The sequence below is a fragment of the Balaenoptera borealis genome, assembly GCF_965194805.1.
Source record: "Balaenoptera borealis genome assembly, chromosome: 1".
Classification (NCBI taxonomy): Eukaryota; Metazoa; Chordata; class Mammalia; order Artiodactyla; family Balaenopteridae; genus Balaenoptera; species Balaenoptera borealis.
In genome coordinates this window covers 146,037,387-146,054,900 of record NC_138860.1, presented here as the reverse complement: position 1 = coordinate 146,054,900, position 17,514 = coordinate 146,037,387, and the positions used below count along the sequence as shown (strand labels likewise).

The 17,514-nt window shown below is 41.9% G+C and overlaps 1 protein-coding gene across 5 annotated transcripts in view; it reads right to left on the bottom strand.

Annotated features, from left to right (window-relative positions):
• Positions 1 to 17,514, bottom strand: part of DAB1 (DAB adaptor protein 1) — a 424,515-nt gene that overhangs the window by 74,090 nt on the left and 332,911 nt on the right. For 3 of the 5 annotated variants that reach the window (XM_082357648.1, XM_082357650.1, XM_082357651.1), the window contains exons 5-8: positions 8,057 to 8,188; positions 7,312 to 7,431; positions 6,797 to 6,835; positions 5,141 to 5,206 (exon numbers count right to left, since the gene is read on the bottom strand). In XM_082357648.1, the coding sequence (XP_082213774.1) occupies positions 5,141 to 5,206; positions 6,797 to 6,835; positions 7,312 to 7,431; positions 8,057 to 8,188 (357 nt within the window). The remainder of the gene's footprint in view (positions 1 to 5,140; positions 5,207 to 6,796; positions 6,836 to 7,311; positions 7,432 to 8,056; positions 8,189 to 17,514) is intronic. The other 2 variants (XM_082357649.1, XM_082357652.1) reach the window with 2 other exon arrangements.

Sequence of the window (17,514 nt, the reverse complement as noted above, 5' to 3'; positions counted from 1 at the left end):
AATTGAAAAAAGCTTTTCTGCTTGGTTGTCCCATGGGTGAGATACCAATCTGCCTGTTTTTCCTTTAAGATTTATTTCTGCCGGGACATCTTCTTGGGAGACTTGTCTGACTCTCTAGGACTGACTTGAGCCTTCCTCTGTACTCTTGTAACCTCTGGTGCATCCTTTCACTAAGAAATAAGTTACCAAGAACCTATTAAGTGTCACGCACTGTGCTTTGCCCAGGACAATGGTGGTGAACAAGATGAATACAGCCCCTGATTTATCGGCGCTCCTTGACTTGCTGGGGGGAGATGGGAAAGTCATCAGGCTATTGAAGGAGGGTGTAAAATGTGCTTTATCTTATAAAGGAGTTGTCAAACCACACTGCAGCTCCCCGGTCACTCTGAATATCGACTGATCTATAAGCTTGCTGAGGGCAGGGCGGTTATTTTATTATCCTTGTTTCCCCATCTGTAAATGGTGGTTAAACAAGAAACTTCTAAGCATCAAACATTTACCACATATGTGCTGAGGACAGAACACTAGCAGAAGCGCTAAAAGGATGAAGGCCAGAAAGTGCCTGGGTCCTGACTCTCATCTCCCCCTTAGCTGGTCCATCCCGTCTGTAGACCATTTCAGTAACATGATGGTGTGTAGAGTGATAACAGCCCTGGACCAAAAGGAGGCAGGAGGTCTGGTTCCTAATCCTGGCTCTGCCACAGGCTGTGTGACCCTGGAGAGGTCACTTTGTTCTCTGAACCTCTGTTTCCTCATCTGGTTGTCATGAGTATCCAAGGAGTTACCTACAAACGCCTTGAAGGTGGGGACCAGACTGTGGTTACTATTACATCCTCATGTGCCTGGCACAGGCTAGGTGTTCCATACATAATTACTTTTTGAATGAACTCATGAAATTAGTCTAAAAGCTATACATTAAGGACCATCCATACAGAAGACACTTTTAGTGCAGCAACATATTAACAGGATGGAGAGACAGGTTAAGAGCTGGGTGACATAGGATTAGAGACATATCATTTTAAAATAACAATATGTGACATCTTGGGTGATTAAAAATAATTTTTGAATAAACAAACTTGGAGAATGTGCCCCTGGTGAGCTGCGATCTCGCGTATGCTGGAAGCTTGTTAATGTATGAAAGAACACTGGGTTTAGAATCAGAGGCTCTGGCCTTGGGCCCATCACTTAAGTATGAAGGACCTGAATTTCTTACATTTAAAATGATAGTCATCGCAACTGTTCTCATCTCACGGAGTTACTGGAAGGGTCAAAATTAAGTGATGGGTAAAAACACTCTGTACTGTGAGGATCTGTGTTGTTTTAAAAAGACAACTGATACTTTTTTCTGAGGCATGCAAATAGAAAGACAATTATTATTATTAATCCGGTTTGGAGAATGAGACTACTGAGCCTCAAAGAGAGGTGACATTTACTCAAGGGTCTTTCCCTCCCTTGTGTTGGAGTTACAAATAGCGAAGTCAAGGGAGGCTGCAGCTTTCCGCTGCGCTCTCTGACAAGATGAGGCGAGCAAGTCATGTTCTACTTCACTTAATACATCATCATAAGACGTCTCGAGCAGCATCTGATATTGATGGCATTAGGAAGTAAAAGGAACTGACATTTACACAGAACCTACTATGTACCAAGTGCTGTCCTGGTTGCTTTACATCTTCACACCACTTCTAGAAGCAGAGAATACAGTACCCCTCTTTTGTAGCCCAGGAAATTGAGATACAAAAGTGAGGTACCTCACCTGAGGCCACAAAACAGTTAAAAACTTAGGCCCTCATTCCCGAAAACAGAGGATAAATAAAATCAAATCTGAGACTACCCTGATCAAGCTGAAGTATAAGAAACATTGCAATCGACTCAGGAGGAATAGATATGGAACACTTGTAGGCCCTAAAAAAATCCTGAGGCTCCCAAGAGCAGCTCCCTAAGAGCCCAGCCTTATCTTTAGGCCCAAGAGCTTATCTCTTGTTAAGCAAACTGAGGCCCAGCGAACTGGCGAGGCAAGAGAGGAGGATGGCCAGAGGCCTTTCCAAAAGAGGGCGATAAAATATTCATTCCCTTAGATGGTACCTTCCTATTAATGACGGACAGATGGGAAGATCCTGGGCATCAGAACTGTTAAAACAAGTGCGATTTTTAGATAGTGACTTGAAACCTACACAGAATCTACCTGTAAAACTCAGCATCAAGGACATTCTAAGCTGAAAAGAGCCTTGGATTTATTTTGTGTACAGAGGTCAGAGAGACCTGGCTATGAGTGGGGGGGGGTTCTACCTCTTGCTAGCTCTGTGACCCTGGGCAAGATACCTTATCTTTGCGAGGCTCACCTTCCTCATCTGTAAAGTGGAAATAATGATATAAGGTACTTGGGGCCGCTGTGAGACATAATAAGATACTGCATGTAAGCGCCCATTCACAGGGACCTGGCTCTATAACTGTTACCAAAACCACACACACACACACACACACACACACACACACCCCATTTCCAAGAGTCTTGTTGCTCTGTAAAGCAAGCCAGCATGCTCCTCTAACAGTCCTATGATGAAGCACTGGTTGCAAAGAACAGAAAAGGGCCATGCCCGAGAGACTCTTCCGTCTTATTTGCTCATTTTACAGATGAGTAAACTGAGGCCCAGAGAAAGAAAGGAATTGACAAGGTGGCTTAATTGCTGTGGATTCAGTGTGTGACTGGGATGAAGCCTCTTCTTTACAGTCTCCACGTGATCTTGTTTCATTCTCATGCCAATATGTGATTTAGGGAGAACTTATTCCCCTATTTTATCGTTGGGGAAACTGAGTCTCAGAGAGGGCAAGTGTCTTGCCCATTACCCCTCAGCCAAATGTAGTTGGTGACAGAGCCAGAACTATACCCCAGTTCCCTGCTTGCCGAAACCGGTTCTTCCCAGTACACTAGGCTGCCCCGGCAGAGTCCTCCGCAGGGCACAATGGGAGCCCTGCCAACTATAGCTAACTCTGAAATCAAGAACCTCTTATATTGAAAAGCCTAATTTTATTTTCAAAGGTGCTCCCTCATCATAGGATGACTGGTTAGTGGCTCCTCTGGCCTCATACTGTAACTGAGCAGGACCCTGTGGGGTCTTCCCTGGACAGATGCCTCCCCCATATCCTCTGAAAGTACCTAGATAATAGGTACTGATATACATCTCCTGAGCTGTTTTGCAGATGCTAAAACCTCCACCAAATTGAAGAAGTTAACTACTTGATGACCATGAACATGTAGCCCTGAGACCCACTGATGCCTAAGGATTGATACTGTGACACCACCTTGTTACCACATGATTAATCAATCAGAGAATTGTGCACGAGCTGATCACATCCCTGCCACTCCCCTCCCTCACCTGCCCTTTAAAAATGCTTTCCTGAAACCCATTGGGAAGTTCAGGTGTTCTGAGCGCCAGCTGCCCTGGACTCCTTGCTTGGTGCCCTGCAATAAACTCGGCACTTTCCTTCACCACAACCTGGTGTCAGTAGATTGGCTTTACTGCGTGGGTGAGCGGATCCAAGTTTGGTTCAGTAACAATACTGAGACACTGCAAGGTTGTACCTTAAAATCTGACATTGAGGACAGATATGCAACTTTTCTGTTTAAAGATAGAAACTTCGTAAGCAATGATTTTAAACAAAGACTCAAAGCACAACCTCACACTTGAATCCAACCTAGATGGATCCAGTGGATAGAAATAGATTTATTACTCCATAGGGCTGGTTAAACCGAGTTGTTGGTAGAGCTAACATTATATTTTGGTCATTTAGAATTCTGTGCATTTGATGGAAACTGAAAATCTGTTTTACTTTTGTTACATAAGTAATGCACGCCCAAGGCAGAATAACAGACCACACAACTAAGTAAATTAAGGAAATTAAAATCACTTCTTTAAATACATTAACATTTTTCCTGCTTCTGTAATGTTTATATTTCAAATTAGGACTTTAATTGATATATAATTGGCATATAACATTGTGTGAGTTTAAGGTGTAAAAAAAAAAAAAAAAAAAAAAAATTAGGACTAAAATTCTAATTAGTGAAAAATTGGAGGTCGTCCTATTTGTTTGATGTGCCCTGTGCTGTAATTACTCAGACTCTTTGGTGGAAAAGCAGAGGGGAAGCAGCATGAGTCCCGCCTTCACACACCTGCCTGGGTTTGATCCCGGCTCTAAACAGCTGTACAGCCCTGCGGAAGCTACTCAACCTTTCTGAGCCTCAGTTTCCCCTTGAGAAAGTGGGATTAAAATACCTATTTTATAGTACATTTAGGAGAATTAACGAGGTAAAAAGTGTGTTCAGCAGACTTGTGATTGCCAAAGGAAGGGAGTTGGGGGAGGAAAGGATCGGGAGTTTGGGGTTAGCAGATGCAAACTATTATATAGACAATGGATAAACAACAAGGTCCTACTGTATAGCACAGGGAACTATATTCAATATCCTGTGATAAACCATAATGGAAAAGAATATGAAAAAGAAAGTATATATATGTATAACTGAATCATCTTGCTGTACAGTAGAAATTAACACAACCTTGTGAATCAATTATACTCCAATAAAATGAATTTTTAAAAAACGTGTGTTCAGGGTTCTTCACATAAGCAGACATTTAAGAATATTACTTTACCTTCCCTTCAGAAGGGGTAAAACTTTAGCTAGACTTTCTTTTATTCAGTTAATATTCCCAGTGTTGTCTCCAAATAGCATTTCTGAATGTGGCCTTCATTTTCAGTAGTGCAGTTGACTTTTTAAAGAAATTCAACGGCACATTCTTTTGAGAAATGAAGGACCCTATTATATTCCGGACAACAACCCTCCAATAGATTACTTTAGTAAAATGGAATGTTTGATTTCTGAGTCAACTGAAAATAGTTAAGCTCCATTAAAAATTAAAACACTGTACCCAGTTGGCCATTAACCGTGTCTACAATCAGGCATGAAAACTACTGGCAAATGGCAGGGAAGTGGGAAGCAATTCGTGTGAAGGTATTTTAACAAGCCCAGAATGGCCAGAAGAGCAACGTGGAGCGTGTGAGTGAGGAGAGAGCCCGTGGCTGCTCAGCCCCTTCTGTGCGTTTACTGGTGGTGGTGCAAAGGTAGGAGAGGAAAGCGGTTTTATACCTGATAAATGTTTTCTTCCATTTCGGGATCACGGATTGGCTCGTGTCCAGCCTCAAACACAATGTACTATGAGGAGCGGCCAGAGAGGAAAAGTCAGAGGGGAAAATGAAAGAGGAAAAAAAAAAAAAAGCATTTGGAATTCAGGATACAAATCGCAGTGAGCATTAAAGACACAGGCACAGGAGAAAACACCTTAAAGAGACCACTGAATGACTGACATTCCAAATGGCCTGATACATTCCTGCCTCTTCTAAGGAAAACCGTGTCCGATGGTCAGCCCTTTAGCCATGTCTGCGTAAGCCCTCTGCAGACCTCTCTGGAGATATAACCTCTTCATTCAGTGGCATTTATCTCGGCAGTGTCTGCATGTGCTGGCACTGCTGAGTGGGAATGCTATCTCCTGGGATCCCAACTTTGCAAACCCTGGGTTACAGTGGTCTCTCCCCTTTGCTCCCTAAGGCCCAGGGTCATATGCCAATTCTGACTTTGCTCAGAAGCCCCAAACTCCCTCATCTCATACGTATCACTTTACTTTACATTCTCAGTTTTAAATACCGAAATCAACTTTTCCATGTACATGTTTCAGACTCTAAAGGACTGGGCCATTTTAAAAAGGGCAATGTTCATCACTCTCCCAGCCCACGAACCAGGGGCTGAGCTCATTTTACAGACAAATCCACGCCTCTGGTATTCTAAAGCAAGGCCTGCCGTCAAGCACACCTTTGACTTTTGTTTGCCATCTATGTCAGATACTTCTTCTCCTTCAAGTTATTCAGATTCTATTACTTTTTTATCCATATTATTTTCTTTTTGTCACAGCAGTAGCAGCTTTCTGTGTGAAACTATGCATTTACATAGAATGCACGTGTGACACACACATATATAACCCATGTGTGTCCCAGTTAGAAATGTAAGTTTCAGATTGTCTTTTATGTCCCACAAGTCAAATGTCTGGCTTCGTTCTCTCCTTGGGAATAAGCACAGAGCGGGAGAGGCCTCCTCTTCCCTCTTCTGCATCTGTTTAAGCAGAGCATATACTTGAACCCAAGAGAAGCCATCTCTACCCACACTTAGGCTGCAACCTTGAAGAGAGCACAGAGAAAGCTACGGGCAGGCACGTCTCTGGGATCTCCCTTCCCCCACTCACAACAGCCCCTATGCCATGAGCCAGGGAGTCAGGGGGCAGCCTAGCCAATCGGGGGCCCGAGAGACTTCTCCTCACAGCCTTTCTCAAGCTCACAAACTGTCCTTTGGGTTTGTGTTCAAATGTCGCCAAAATGTCAGTCCCCATCGCTGGTTCTTAACTCACTGAAGCCACCTCATTATTCACAGTCTCTCTAATGAACTCAGAATATTCAAGAGACTCTTGCAAACGTTCAGCTCTGGGATCAAACTTTTACAGATTGTGGAGAGGGCTGAGGCAGGGCAAGAAAGGAGAAGTCTATTTCCAAATCCCATGCTACTGATGCCGGCCAAACTTCTGTTAGTTTTTATGGAAATTCGCTCCTGGAGGGGTTGGCAGCCCTCACCCTCAGAAATAATCTTGGTCCCTCTCCAGGCTCTGCAGCCAGCGGATCCTTCAGGTCTCTGACAAAATGTCTATACCACAGGCCTGGCCATTCCTGACCCTCGACCCCAACTAGTTTCAGAAATTACCTGGTATACAGGATCTTCAACATCCTCTTCCAGAATTGTCTACCGCAGAGTGAGGGAAGGGAGGACGCAAAGCAGAGGATATAAAGCGAGAGATGTGAGACGGTATTCAGAAATTACAGGACAGTGAAGAAACCAGCTCTGGGTAGGAGAGGCTGGCGGGTCATTAAGGCAGAAAACAGGCAGAAAAAAATGAAAACCCTGGTGATATTTTACCATTGTACAATCATCTCCAAATCTAATTCCACCCACTGCTAACAACAGCAAACGCAGTTGGGTTTCCTTAGGTCTCCTCCCCTGAAATCTTCCCCTGGTTGCAAGACTTCACTTTCTCCAACACGTCTAGAATCTCAGTGAATAAGCGCTCATGTCTAGTGGCTTTGCTTTCAATAATTTACACGGGAACCTTTCATCTTTGTTTATTTCTACTTGGCAGCAGGAGGAGAAGCCTTGACTGTCAGTTTTCACATCTGTTTATTTTAAGCCCCTGTTGTCTCAGGATAAATTCACAGGTATACCTGATACACAGCTTGTTCGCATTGCTTATCCTTTTGTGCCTTTTTTTCCAATTCTTCTCTTTGCTTCAATTCATAAATAAGTTGAAAGAGATCTCTCAAGTCCAGAATAACGGGTTCAGCCTGGAGTAAAAGGTGGTAAAGCACGTTAATAAAGGGATGGTTACTGAGCTGCAGTGACCAATTTTTGTTTTTGCTGGCTACAACCCGCAGCCCTTCCTTTTTCTATTAAACTGCAAGCATTCCATCTTTAATTAATTCTACCTTGTTACATTGGTTTAGCAAAATTGCATCTAAGCTGAAGTTCATTTCTTCAACTAATTATATTTGCAAATTCGTAACAATCATAAGCATAAAAGGCACTGCTTTTATTTATTAGTAATTTCAAATTCAATAAAGTTAGGGTAGGCCTTATGCAAAATAGCTATTTGTTTCTTCTTATTTTCTTTTTAAATGAGGCTATGAACACAAGGAAACTTATTTGTATAGTGTGCCTCCGTCCAGCTTAATCAGAAAGGAAAACAATTAGTCATTACTAAATACCCATTAGAAAAAACAACACCACCACAACTGGATGGGCGTGAGCATGCTACTTTGCTCCGAGGCTGTTCATCTTTTCTAGATGGGAAGCTGAGTGTCAGCATCGCTGAGTCATATGGCACAGTGGGCCCCCGAAGACCAACAGAGTGGCTGTGCTGTCCCAGAAAAGGTACAAGGAAAGGCGTCCTCTTCGGATGGGGATACTCACCGCCTGGGCTGTTTTTATGGCCACAAATCTGTGATTCCCTTCCTTCCCACAAACGTATCCGAAGGCCCGGTGATCTGTGATGTCCTTGGCGATGTAGGAAATTTCGTGAACAGCATGATGCTGCTGAAGGGCCTATGAGAAACAAAAAGAAGAGCCTATTTCAGGGGACTTTCCCTCCGAGCTGTTGATCGATAAGAGATGTGTTTCCGCTACATGTGAACAAGCCCGGAGGGCTCCGGAAAAGCTGTTTGGTCCAGATGGAAGGAAAAAGAGCTGTGCCTGCCCTTGAGAAATGGAGGCTTCCTTCCATGGTCTTGGTGCTGTGACCAGAGAGATAAACAGGATTGTTCAGATGCTGAAGGAGCATCTGGCTCTTTTTTCTGCTTGCCAGGACCAGTCAGCCTCACTCAGTGGTATAGGGTCCTGCTACATCTTTCTTCATGACACAGCCCAGTCTAAGCTCTGGATTGATATTTAGTACATTTACATATCCAGGGCCTCTGCTTGCCCTGCTGGAAGATGTACATTGCACAATGACAGGGGGTGCCCTTCGCATTCAGAGAACCATAGATATGCATGGTTATAACAATTTTTCAAGAGGTGGCGATAGAGTGACTTGAGGATCAAACGCCCTTCTTTGTTTTGCCCAAGGTCACCACACCTCTGAGGCTTTTCATGGGTTGGTCCCCATGTCTGCAATGCCTGTTCTTTTATCCACCTGCCTGAATCCTATTCCTCTTGCAAAGCCTATTTGAAATAGCACCACCTCTGTGAAACCCCCTGATCAAGGCTTGCCTTCCCTTTCCCTGCAGATCTGATTCCTCCCGCTTCTGTGTTTCCCTAGAGCTTTAGTCTATAGCGATATTGAAACTCCTGATGGATTCCTCACACACAGCTACCTTGGTTCCTGTTTTCGTAGATCTTCCTTCTCTGATATATTTGCCTAAATCCCAGTCTTCTCCACCAGACTCTGTCTTCTTCACCTTTGCCATCCTAATACCTTGCACTGTGCCTGACCCACAGTCGTTGAACTAAAGTAAATTGGGATTGCTGATCAGTAATTCAAAAATCTTTTGATATTGACCTTCCTGCCTTTATTATCTAAACTTCAACAAATAATACTCACCATCCTGTTAAGTGATGGTGATCTTTATGGCCATTTTTCTATATTAAATGTTCCTAAAGCAATCCTCATTAAACAGTCCTCTGCATGTATCTGTGCATTATACGATGTGTTTCAAGTCTTTACAAAGGACCTTTTCATTATCCGGGGTGTTAAGAAGCTTGAATTCTAGCCACTCTATGTGAACACAAGGCACTCACTGTACCTCTCTGGATCTCCATGTATTCCTCTATTAAAGAAGAACTCTGAACCAGATCAATGGCTCCCAACCCAAAGCTCTGGATCTACTGGGGTCGTTAAAAGTCATAAAAAGAGGTACCAGGCAATTTTCAACATTTCAAAAAGCTAAACAGAAATTTATAATTATCCCTAATAAGATGACACCTTTCATTGTACACACAAATGAAAACGCCAAGTTTATTTAGAACCGTATCCAGTTACTGTTGTACTTCTTAGCTCATCTGGGAGCAGATTCTCTTTGGCAATTAGTGATGGATTCAAATAATGCAAATAGGAAAGTGAATGATTATAAATGCATTTTTTTGGTGAACAAAGTTTCCCACGTTACTAAGTCTGTAGAGGGAAGGAGAAATGTAACACAAGGAGAATTTGGTTACGAAAATGTTGGGAACCACTGGAGTACATTTTCTCCCGGGTCTCTTTCCATCTCCCTGGATCCTTTAGCCATTTGGATTTCACACCACACAGCCAGCCTCTCAGGACAGTGGGCACCTGCCTCTCATGAAGGCCATTGCCTTGGTTCTGGATTATTGGCCCTGACCTTCCAAAATGTCCATTCCCCAGCCTGTTGCCATCCTTCCGGGCTTCTGACCTTAGGAATCATTTCTGCAGTAGAATTTGCTGCTGCACCTTTACCTTCTAGAGTCTGGCCATTCACTCATCTCTTTACTACTCTTGGGACTCTCCAGGTGGTTTCAAGCCTGCCCAGGTTGCCCAGTGTCTACTGGACATCATGCTTGGAGGGTGGTATCACTGCCCGGTCACCCTAGCCCCTCAAGTGGCCATAAGACAACTGTATAATTCTAGTCGATTTTGACACAAAGTTGGTGAAGAAGGAAGTATTTGTTAGTAAAATGATCAAGATTCATTTCTTCCTGTTTTATTAAGAGAACATATTTAGCTAGCAGAGAAAAACTGCTCAGAGAGCAGTAGCTTTTTCATGGTGTTAATGATGTAAAATTGATGAGATTTATATTCACGAAACATGGGGGTATTGATTTAGAGGCTTTTGTGAGATCGAATGGTATACAGTAGGGAAAGTGGGAGACAAAGGCATCTTCCTTCTCTCCCTTTCCTGCAAGTATTTCTTTCTCTGCATAATACAGTGAATGTTATCCACATCTTCTATTGAATCAAAGTTTGACGACAGTACTTTATTGATTGCCAAATGGAATATTGCTCTAAAATTAAACCACAATTAGAAGTCTTCCTGGTGGAATTAGATTTGGAGATGATTGTGCAATGGTAAAATATCACCTACTAGGCAAGACAGCAGATGGAGATGTTTTAATTGATCTGGGAATGCTCATTAAGTGTTTTAAAATCAAAACATTTTTAATGCCTGATGATATCTAATGTTGCCTCGCGAAGTGTAGCTGTGTGTGTGCATGAAGTGCTTAAAAGTATTTATAACATTACCTTTTCCCAGAGTTAATTTTAGGACATGTTAAAAAGGATTGTTCTGAAAGTGGCTCATTCATTTGGAAACGAAGAGCCAGTAAGGGGATACGTCTCCACTTTCTCCAACCTAAACCATGCACATGTCATACAGATCCTTGGAAATACAAATATATTAGAATCCTGCTAATCTCACATTATCACATTCATCTTGGCAACACAGAGGACCTTATAAATACTTGTTCACTGAGCCTCAGAATTGCTCCATGTCTTCAAACAAGTTTTAACAGCACAAATCAAAGACAGTTGGAGCCAGAGGAAACTTAAATATTGTATAGTTCACCTCCGAGTTTATTCATGAAAGGACTGAGGGTCAGACTGTGTTCTGGCTGGACCAATACTTAACCCAGGCCCCACTCTCCCTACTCAGGATGACAAAGCATTGAAAAGAGGAAACGAGATTATTTAGAACCAAGGTTCCTTTCCTTAGACTCCTGGGTTCCTAGACCAACAACAAAACCATGATCTCTGATAAGCTGGGATGAAGAAAGGGAACTGGAGAAGGAGGTAGAGTTGAGGCTGTTCTGGATTCCAGCAGGATTCTGAGGTCAGAAAGGGTCATCAGTCAGAAGGTTTGGGGTCAAGGCCAGCTATCAGGATCTCAAAGAAAAAGGTCAAGACCGCATGGTCTGGAAGGGGACACCCAGGGGCTTGGCTACCTGTGGTATCTGCTGAGCAGCCAAGGCCACAAAGGGGAGGTGAGGCCCTTGGTCACAGGAGAAAAGGACCGTTTCATCCCAGGAGTGTTTCTGTGTGGAGTTTCTGGGGCGTCATGGGTTGTTCTGGAGGTGCAGAGAATCCTGGGCCAGAGGGAGAGGGAGAGAGTGGAGGAAAGGCAGCTTCTGGGTGCTCTTCTTCCACCGTTCCTTTGGAAAAGAGTTTTTGTCTTGGAAAAACTTAGTCTAGATATTAAAGCACTGCCCCCCAATCAAAGCAGATATTTGATTTTAAAGAGAGAGTCTTCCAGAACACCCGATCTTTCCACCACCACTTCATTTACTCCTCCTATTCCGAACCCTCTTGTTGCAGATGAAAGTTATTGCTGCAGAATTCCAAGGCCGATTCAGAGAATAACCTCCCCAACCCAGGCTGACTTTCCTCCCAGGGGTGAAAATAATCTGAAGGGCTCATCGTCCCCCTTTGGGTTCTGGACTTTCCCACCTCTGTGCCCTTATGCATGTTGTTTTCTCTGCTGATTGCCCTTTTCTTCCCCTGACCCGTGTTTCATCAGCTCCACCTAACTATATCATACTTACGCTCAAGGCCTAGCTCCAACATTCTGCTCATGCAGGGAACCCTCCCTGACTCCCCTGTTTCCCTTAGTAATAATTCCCGACCCTAGATTTCATTGGGTTGTATTTTTTCTTCTATTTGGGATCTTCATACTTCTTAATTTTGCTACATATTTATCCATGCATATAGTTATTCACACAGTATGTATTAATGCTTATTGAGTGCCTGTTCTTTTCTAGATCTCATGCTAACTGCTACATCTACCCAAAAGATTAAAACATAGTCCCTTCCTCAAGGCCCTTGCAATCTCATAGAACAGGCACGCAAAGAAACTAACAACCACAATATAAGAAGACAAGCTTTAGATTAAAGGGTTATGTAGGGTCAGAGCAGGAATGGGAAGGGGCATCAGGGAAGACTTGACAAAGGAGCTGACCTTGGACTCAGTCTCAAAGGATAAAGGGGAAGTCCCCAGAAAGTCAGGGGGAAAGGGCATTCTAGGCAGAAAGAATGGAGCATGCAAAGGCCTCTAGGTCCTGAGAACAGGACATCTGGAGAACATCTGTGCATTTGTTTTCTCTCCACTTTGGGGATGTTAGCTCCTTGAAAGAAAGATCCATGTCTGGTTCTCCTCAGTCTTATCCTAGTTACTAATACTGTTCCTTTTGAACAATAAGTGCTAAATAAGGTTTCGTGAATTAAAGAAGGAAGGAAGGAAGAACCAAGCTATCCAAAGATGTACACTGCACAAGGTAGTCACTCAATAAATGCTCAATGATTGACTCAATCATGTTAATTCATGACATTTCACATAGGATTCATTCTGTAAACAGAGGGTTTCTTATCTGATCACCATTTTTTTCTTAGCATTTCCATGAGCCATTTACCAATGTTTAAATGAAGTACCAAATTGTTTGCAGGGTGATCGTCTGACAGAATAAATTACAGAGAAGACTTAATTTGTAGTATGGTTCAATACAGCCAATTAAATACAGTATGGATTAGAAAGTCATCTGCTCAGACTTTACCATTAGCTTTTTTTAAAGAATAAATTCTACCCTACTTAGCCTTCATATTATTATCGTGTGTGTGTATGTGTGTGTATGAGAGGGTGTGTCTTCCTGAGGCTATACTCTTCACGGGAAAAACACCCACCAGGATTCAAGTGAGTTAATAAAAAAACAAAGCAAAAAAAGCAGACATGCAGATAGCCACAGAACAAAAATAGATACATGAAAAATACACTACTTCACACTACAGGCAATTACAGTAGTTAAAATCTCACAAGACAAAGAGAGACCCAGGCTCATTATAAAGGCCTTTCTCTTTTCTAACATATTTTTGGATGCATTTGCTGCATGGCAGTGCCAACAAGGCTGGGAGGCAACCTCTGTACCAGCCCCCAGGCACCCCATCATCAAGTGCTCAACGGAGTAGGTCAGAGTGAAATCTTCCCTAAGTTCCCATCCTGAAATCTTCTAGAACGTTTTACTCAAGGCCAAGACCAAATTTCCAAAGATCCCAGTCTCTAGCTGAAGAGGCAGCCTGATAACAGAGGAAAGAATATGAACTCTGGAGCCAGAGAGAACACGATTCAAATCCAAGCTGTATCACTGACTGGATGTGTAACTTTGGGCATGTCCCGTGAACTTTCTGAGGCGTCTCTTTTTGTATAATATGAAGAATGATACAGAATCCAAAAAGTTGTTGTAAATGTTAAACTGATTCATATAAAATATACCAGATACAATTGAGTTGCCACTTTTCGCCACCAGAATGAAAAAAACGAGATAATACCCAGTGTTGACAAAAGTATGGGGAAACATACTTTCTTGGGCTCTTGGTTTTCTATACATACAATGGGACCAACAGTGCCTCTCTCATGGTCCAGTTAGGAAGACGGATGACTTAGTCTGGTATATATAAAGGCTTGGAGCAGTGCAAGGCACATACTGTAAGTGCTATGTAAATGTTGGCCATCATGGTTATTTTTGTTATTTGTGGGAGTGTGATTTGTTGCAACTTTTCTGGAGGGCAGACTGGCTGTATGTTTCAAGGCCTTAACGAAATGCACAAACTTTGACTTATGATTCTTCTTGTAGGGATTCAATTATCTGCAAATAATGTAAGATGCGGGCAAAGACTTGGATACAAGATATTCCCTGCAGTGCTATTAGAATAGTGAAAAATTAGAAATGTCTGAACTGTTGAGCATTAACTGATTGGTTGAAGTAACTGCATTTTGCTGTAAGATGAAATAATATGCAGCTAACTGAAAATCATCTTGGGAACGTATGTATTTTTTGCTGTGGAAATATATTCACAACATGGTACTGAATGAAAAAATAAAGGCATATGACAAAACAGTGTGTTCAATATGATCCTGTTTTTGAAAAAAGTATGATTATCCATCTATGTATGTGTATAAAAAGTCTGGAAAAACATCCCATAAAATCTTAACAAGAGTTCTCCCTTGAATGGTGAACTTATTAGTGATTTTAAAAACTGGACTTTTTGCTCACTTATACTAATTTTTAAAAAAAATTATACTTATTTATACAAGTTACATAAAATACTAAGCTTCCTGGACTTTTCTATATGGGATGATTCTTTAGTTTGTCATGACGTATATATGGATATATATATATATAGATATAGATATATATATATATATATATATATATATAAAACATCAGCTCCAGTGTGCTAGCAACAATATCTTTTTTTTCTCATCTTATCCTGAATATCAAGTACAGTGCCTGACATATAGTAAGGATTTAGTACATATATATCTTTATTGTGGAAAAATATACACAACTTGAATTACAATTTTAACCATTATTAAGTGTATGGTTCTGTGGCATTAAGTACGTTTACACTGCTCTGCAACCATCACCACCATCCATTTCCAGAGCTTCTTCATCTCCCCAAAGTGACCATCTGCACCATTAAACACTAACTCCTCATTCCCCTTTTTCCAGTTCCTGGAAACCCCATCCTATGTTCTTTCTCTAATGACTTCGTCAGTACCTATTTTTAAATGAATAATTTGAATGAATGAATCTGTCAGTAAAATCTTGAGTCCAAGTCTGTCCTCGAACCCCCTCCCCCCAACCCTACTGGCTCTACTTCTGTTTCTGTAACACTTCCTTTCCTCAGCTGTTAAAATAAGGAGGTTGGCTTCAGTAAATACTCATGTCCTTTTTTGCTCTTAACACTTCTTTTGAAACTTTGTAACAAGACAACAGCTATAAAAGGCAGCTTCTTCTTAGTAACTCTCTAAACATATGTTATAAACACACAGCTCTGGAACCATGTGAGTAAAGTTCTTGCCTAAAAATAGGGAGATGAACTAGTTGTACTAGCTGAGAGCATTCCAGACCTATGATTTAGGCTTAAATTTGTCTAACAGGCAAAGTGGAGCCAGGTGTGCTGAATCAATTAGCAATCACCAAAGTGACAAGGAAGCAGATTTCTGCTCAGGAGAAATAAAAACCACCTTCAATAGGAAACGAGCTTCTGTGTGAAGCACTAATTTCCTAACACTGGGGTTCAATCAAAATTCTACATCCCATGACCGAGGATGTGCTACAGCATAATCACAGTTGGTGCCGAGATGGACTAGCTGTCCTCTCTCTCATTCAATTCATATTCATGCCTAAAAGCCCTTCGGTACTTGGATACACCTGGAAATACTGAAATGAAGAAGATGCGGTCTGAGCTCTCAAAAGCCAGCAATACGTGTGTATGTGTAAGTCAGGGGGCTCCTCTTTTGCTTCACACTCAGAGTAGTTTGTATATTGTGTTGTCCTGTCCCCATTTCCAAAAGGCATGTCGTGCGATGGAAGGATTTAGATCTCAGCTTTGTCGCCATGTGCAAGTCACCTTACCTCACTGAGCCTCAGTTTCTTCATCTGTACAATGGGAATGTGAAGAAGATCACTTAATGTGTCTAGCAGGGTATCTGGTAGACAGTAGGCTCTGAATACTTTGAATCTTTTCCCAGACAACTGAGATGGCGTTCCCAGAAAGTATTTTAATATATCAACAGACCACAGCCAAAGCCCTAAATCAAACCCACACACAACTGAAAACTGCCTGCTCCATCTCTCACCCTTTTCTTCAGAGACGAGAAGAAAAAACATATGCGTGACCCTCACCCAGTGGTAGCCAAGAGCAGCTTATCTGCTCTGCATGGCTAGGTCTGGAACAAGGAGGCTCAGACTTCTGCTTCCTGGCCTCCTGTGCTCGAGCTCTGATTCCAGGGCCAGTGCTGCCAACCTCTGCCTAGATCCTGAGGGGGCACAGAACCGTGGAGGTCTGCCCCGTGTGGTGTGTCTTGGCGTGGCTTTTCAGCATTGTGCGACCCAACTGGATCTGACCCATCAGGTGACAAAGACACGTGCACAGCCCTACCAGTTCGAAAGTCGGGAGAGGGGTATAGATTTAAATGCAGGTGGTTTGAAGGAGGGATGTTTAATAAAGGCTTTGATTTAATCTTGAAGAAAAAAAAAGATCTAATGACTATGTAACATAGTGTTCAATTACCAAGCATGGTTCCTTCAGGTCAGGACTTCCTTAGAACTCACAGGATAGTAGTCTTGGAATAACCAGAGGGTGGTAAGAAAGTCTTCTGGGAAATCGGGTCACCAGGAAAGAGAAAAGAGTTGAAAGAGAGAGCTTCAAACTTTATGACATCATCTAACAACCTGGATCCCACTATCCTGAGAAATGTAACCTTGTAGTTTTCAGTTATATAATCAGTGAATTCCTTTCGTTGCTTAAGACTGAAGTGAGTTTTTTATTACTTGCAACCAAAAGATTTCTGAACAATACAGTGATCCCCATTATCCCTATCTTAGACAGGAAGAAACAGGCTCAGAAAGAAGTGACTTGCCCAGGGAATATCAGGCTAACATGAGATTTCAGCAAATCTCACTGACACTCAAGTCTATGTCTGGTTTATTGTTAGCAGTAATTCGTATTGGAATTGCAATTTTGAAATTGCTTTGGGTATATTTTAGGATAAAAAATATATATAAATACACTGTTATTAGAAAGCAAGCTTTTCAGTCAAAGAAAAATGAGATCTACATGTAAAAGTTAAGAAATAAGCCAATAATTGTAAATTTGAATTGGAATTATCAATGTGAACTCATCATTTAAAAACTATATTATTAGCACTGTTTGCAGAAAGGGAGTAGAAGCAACGAAACCCCAGGAGCGATGAGCACATCTAATGCAGCTATTTATTATCTAGATATCTATTGATCTATTGATCTCTTAACCTATCTAAAGAGAAAGAGAGTCAGAGAAAGCAAATATGGCGAAAGGTGAAATTTTCTGTTCGTTTGAACATTTTCATGGTAATACGTTAAAGAAAAAAATTAAATCTTAGCACGCT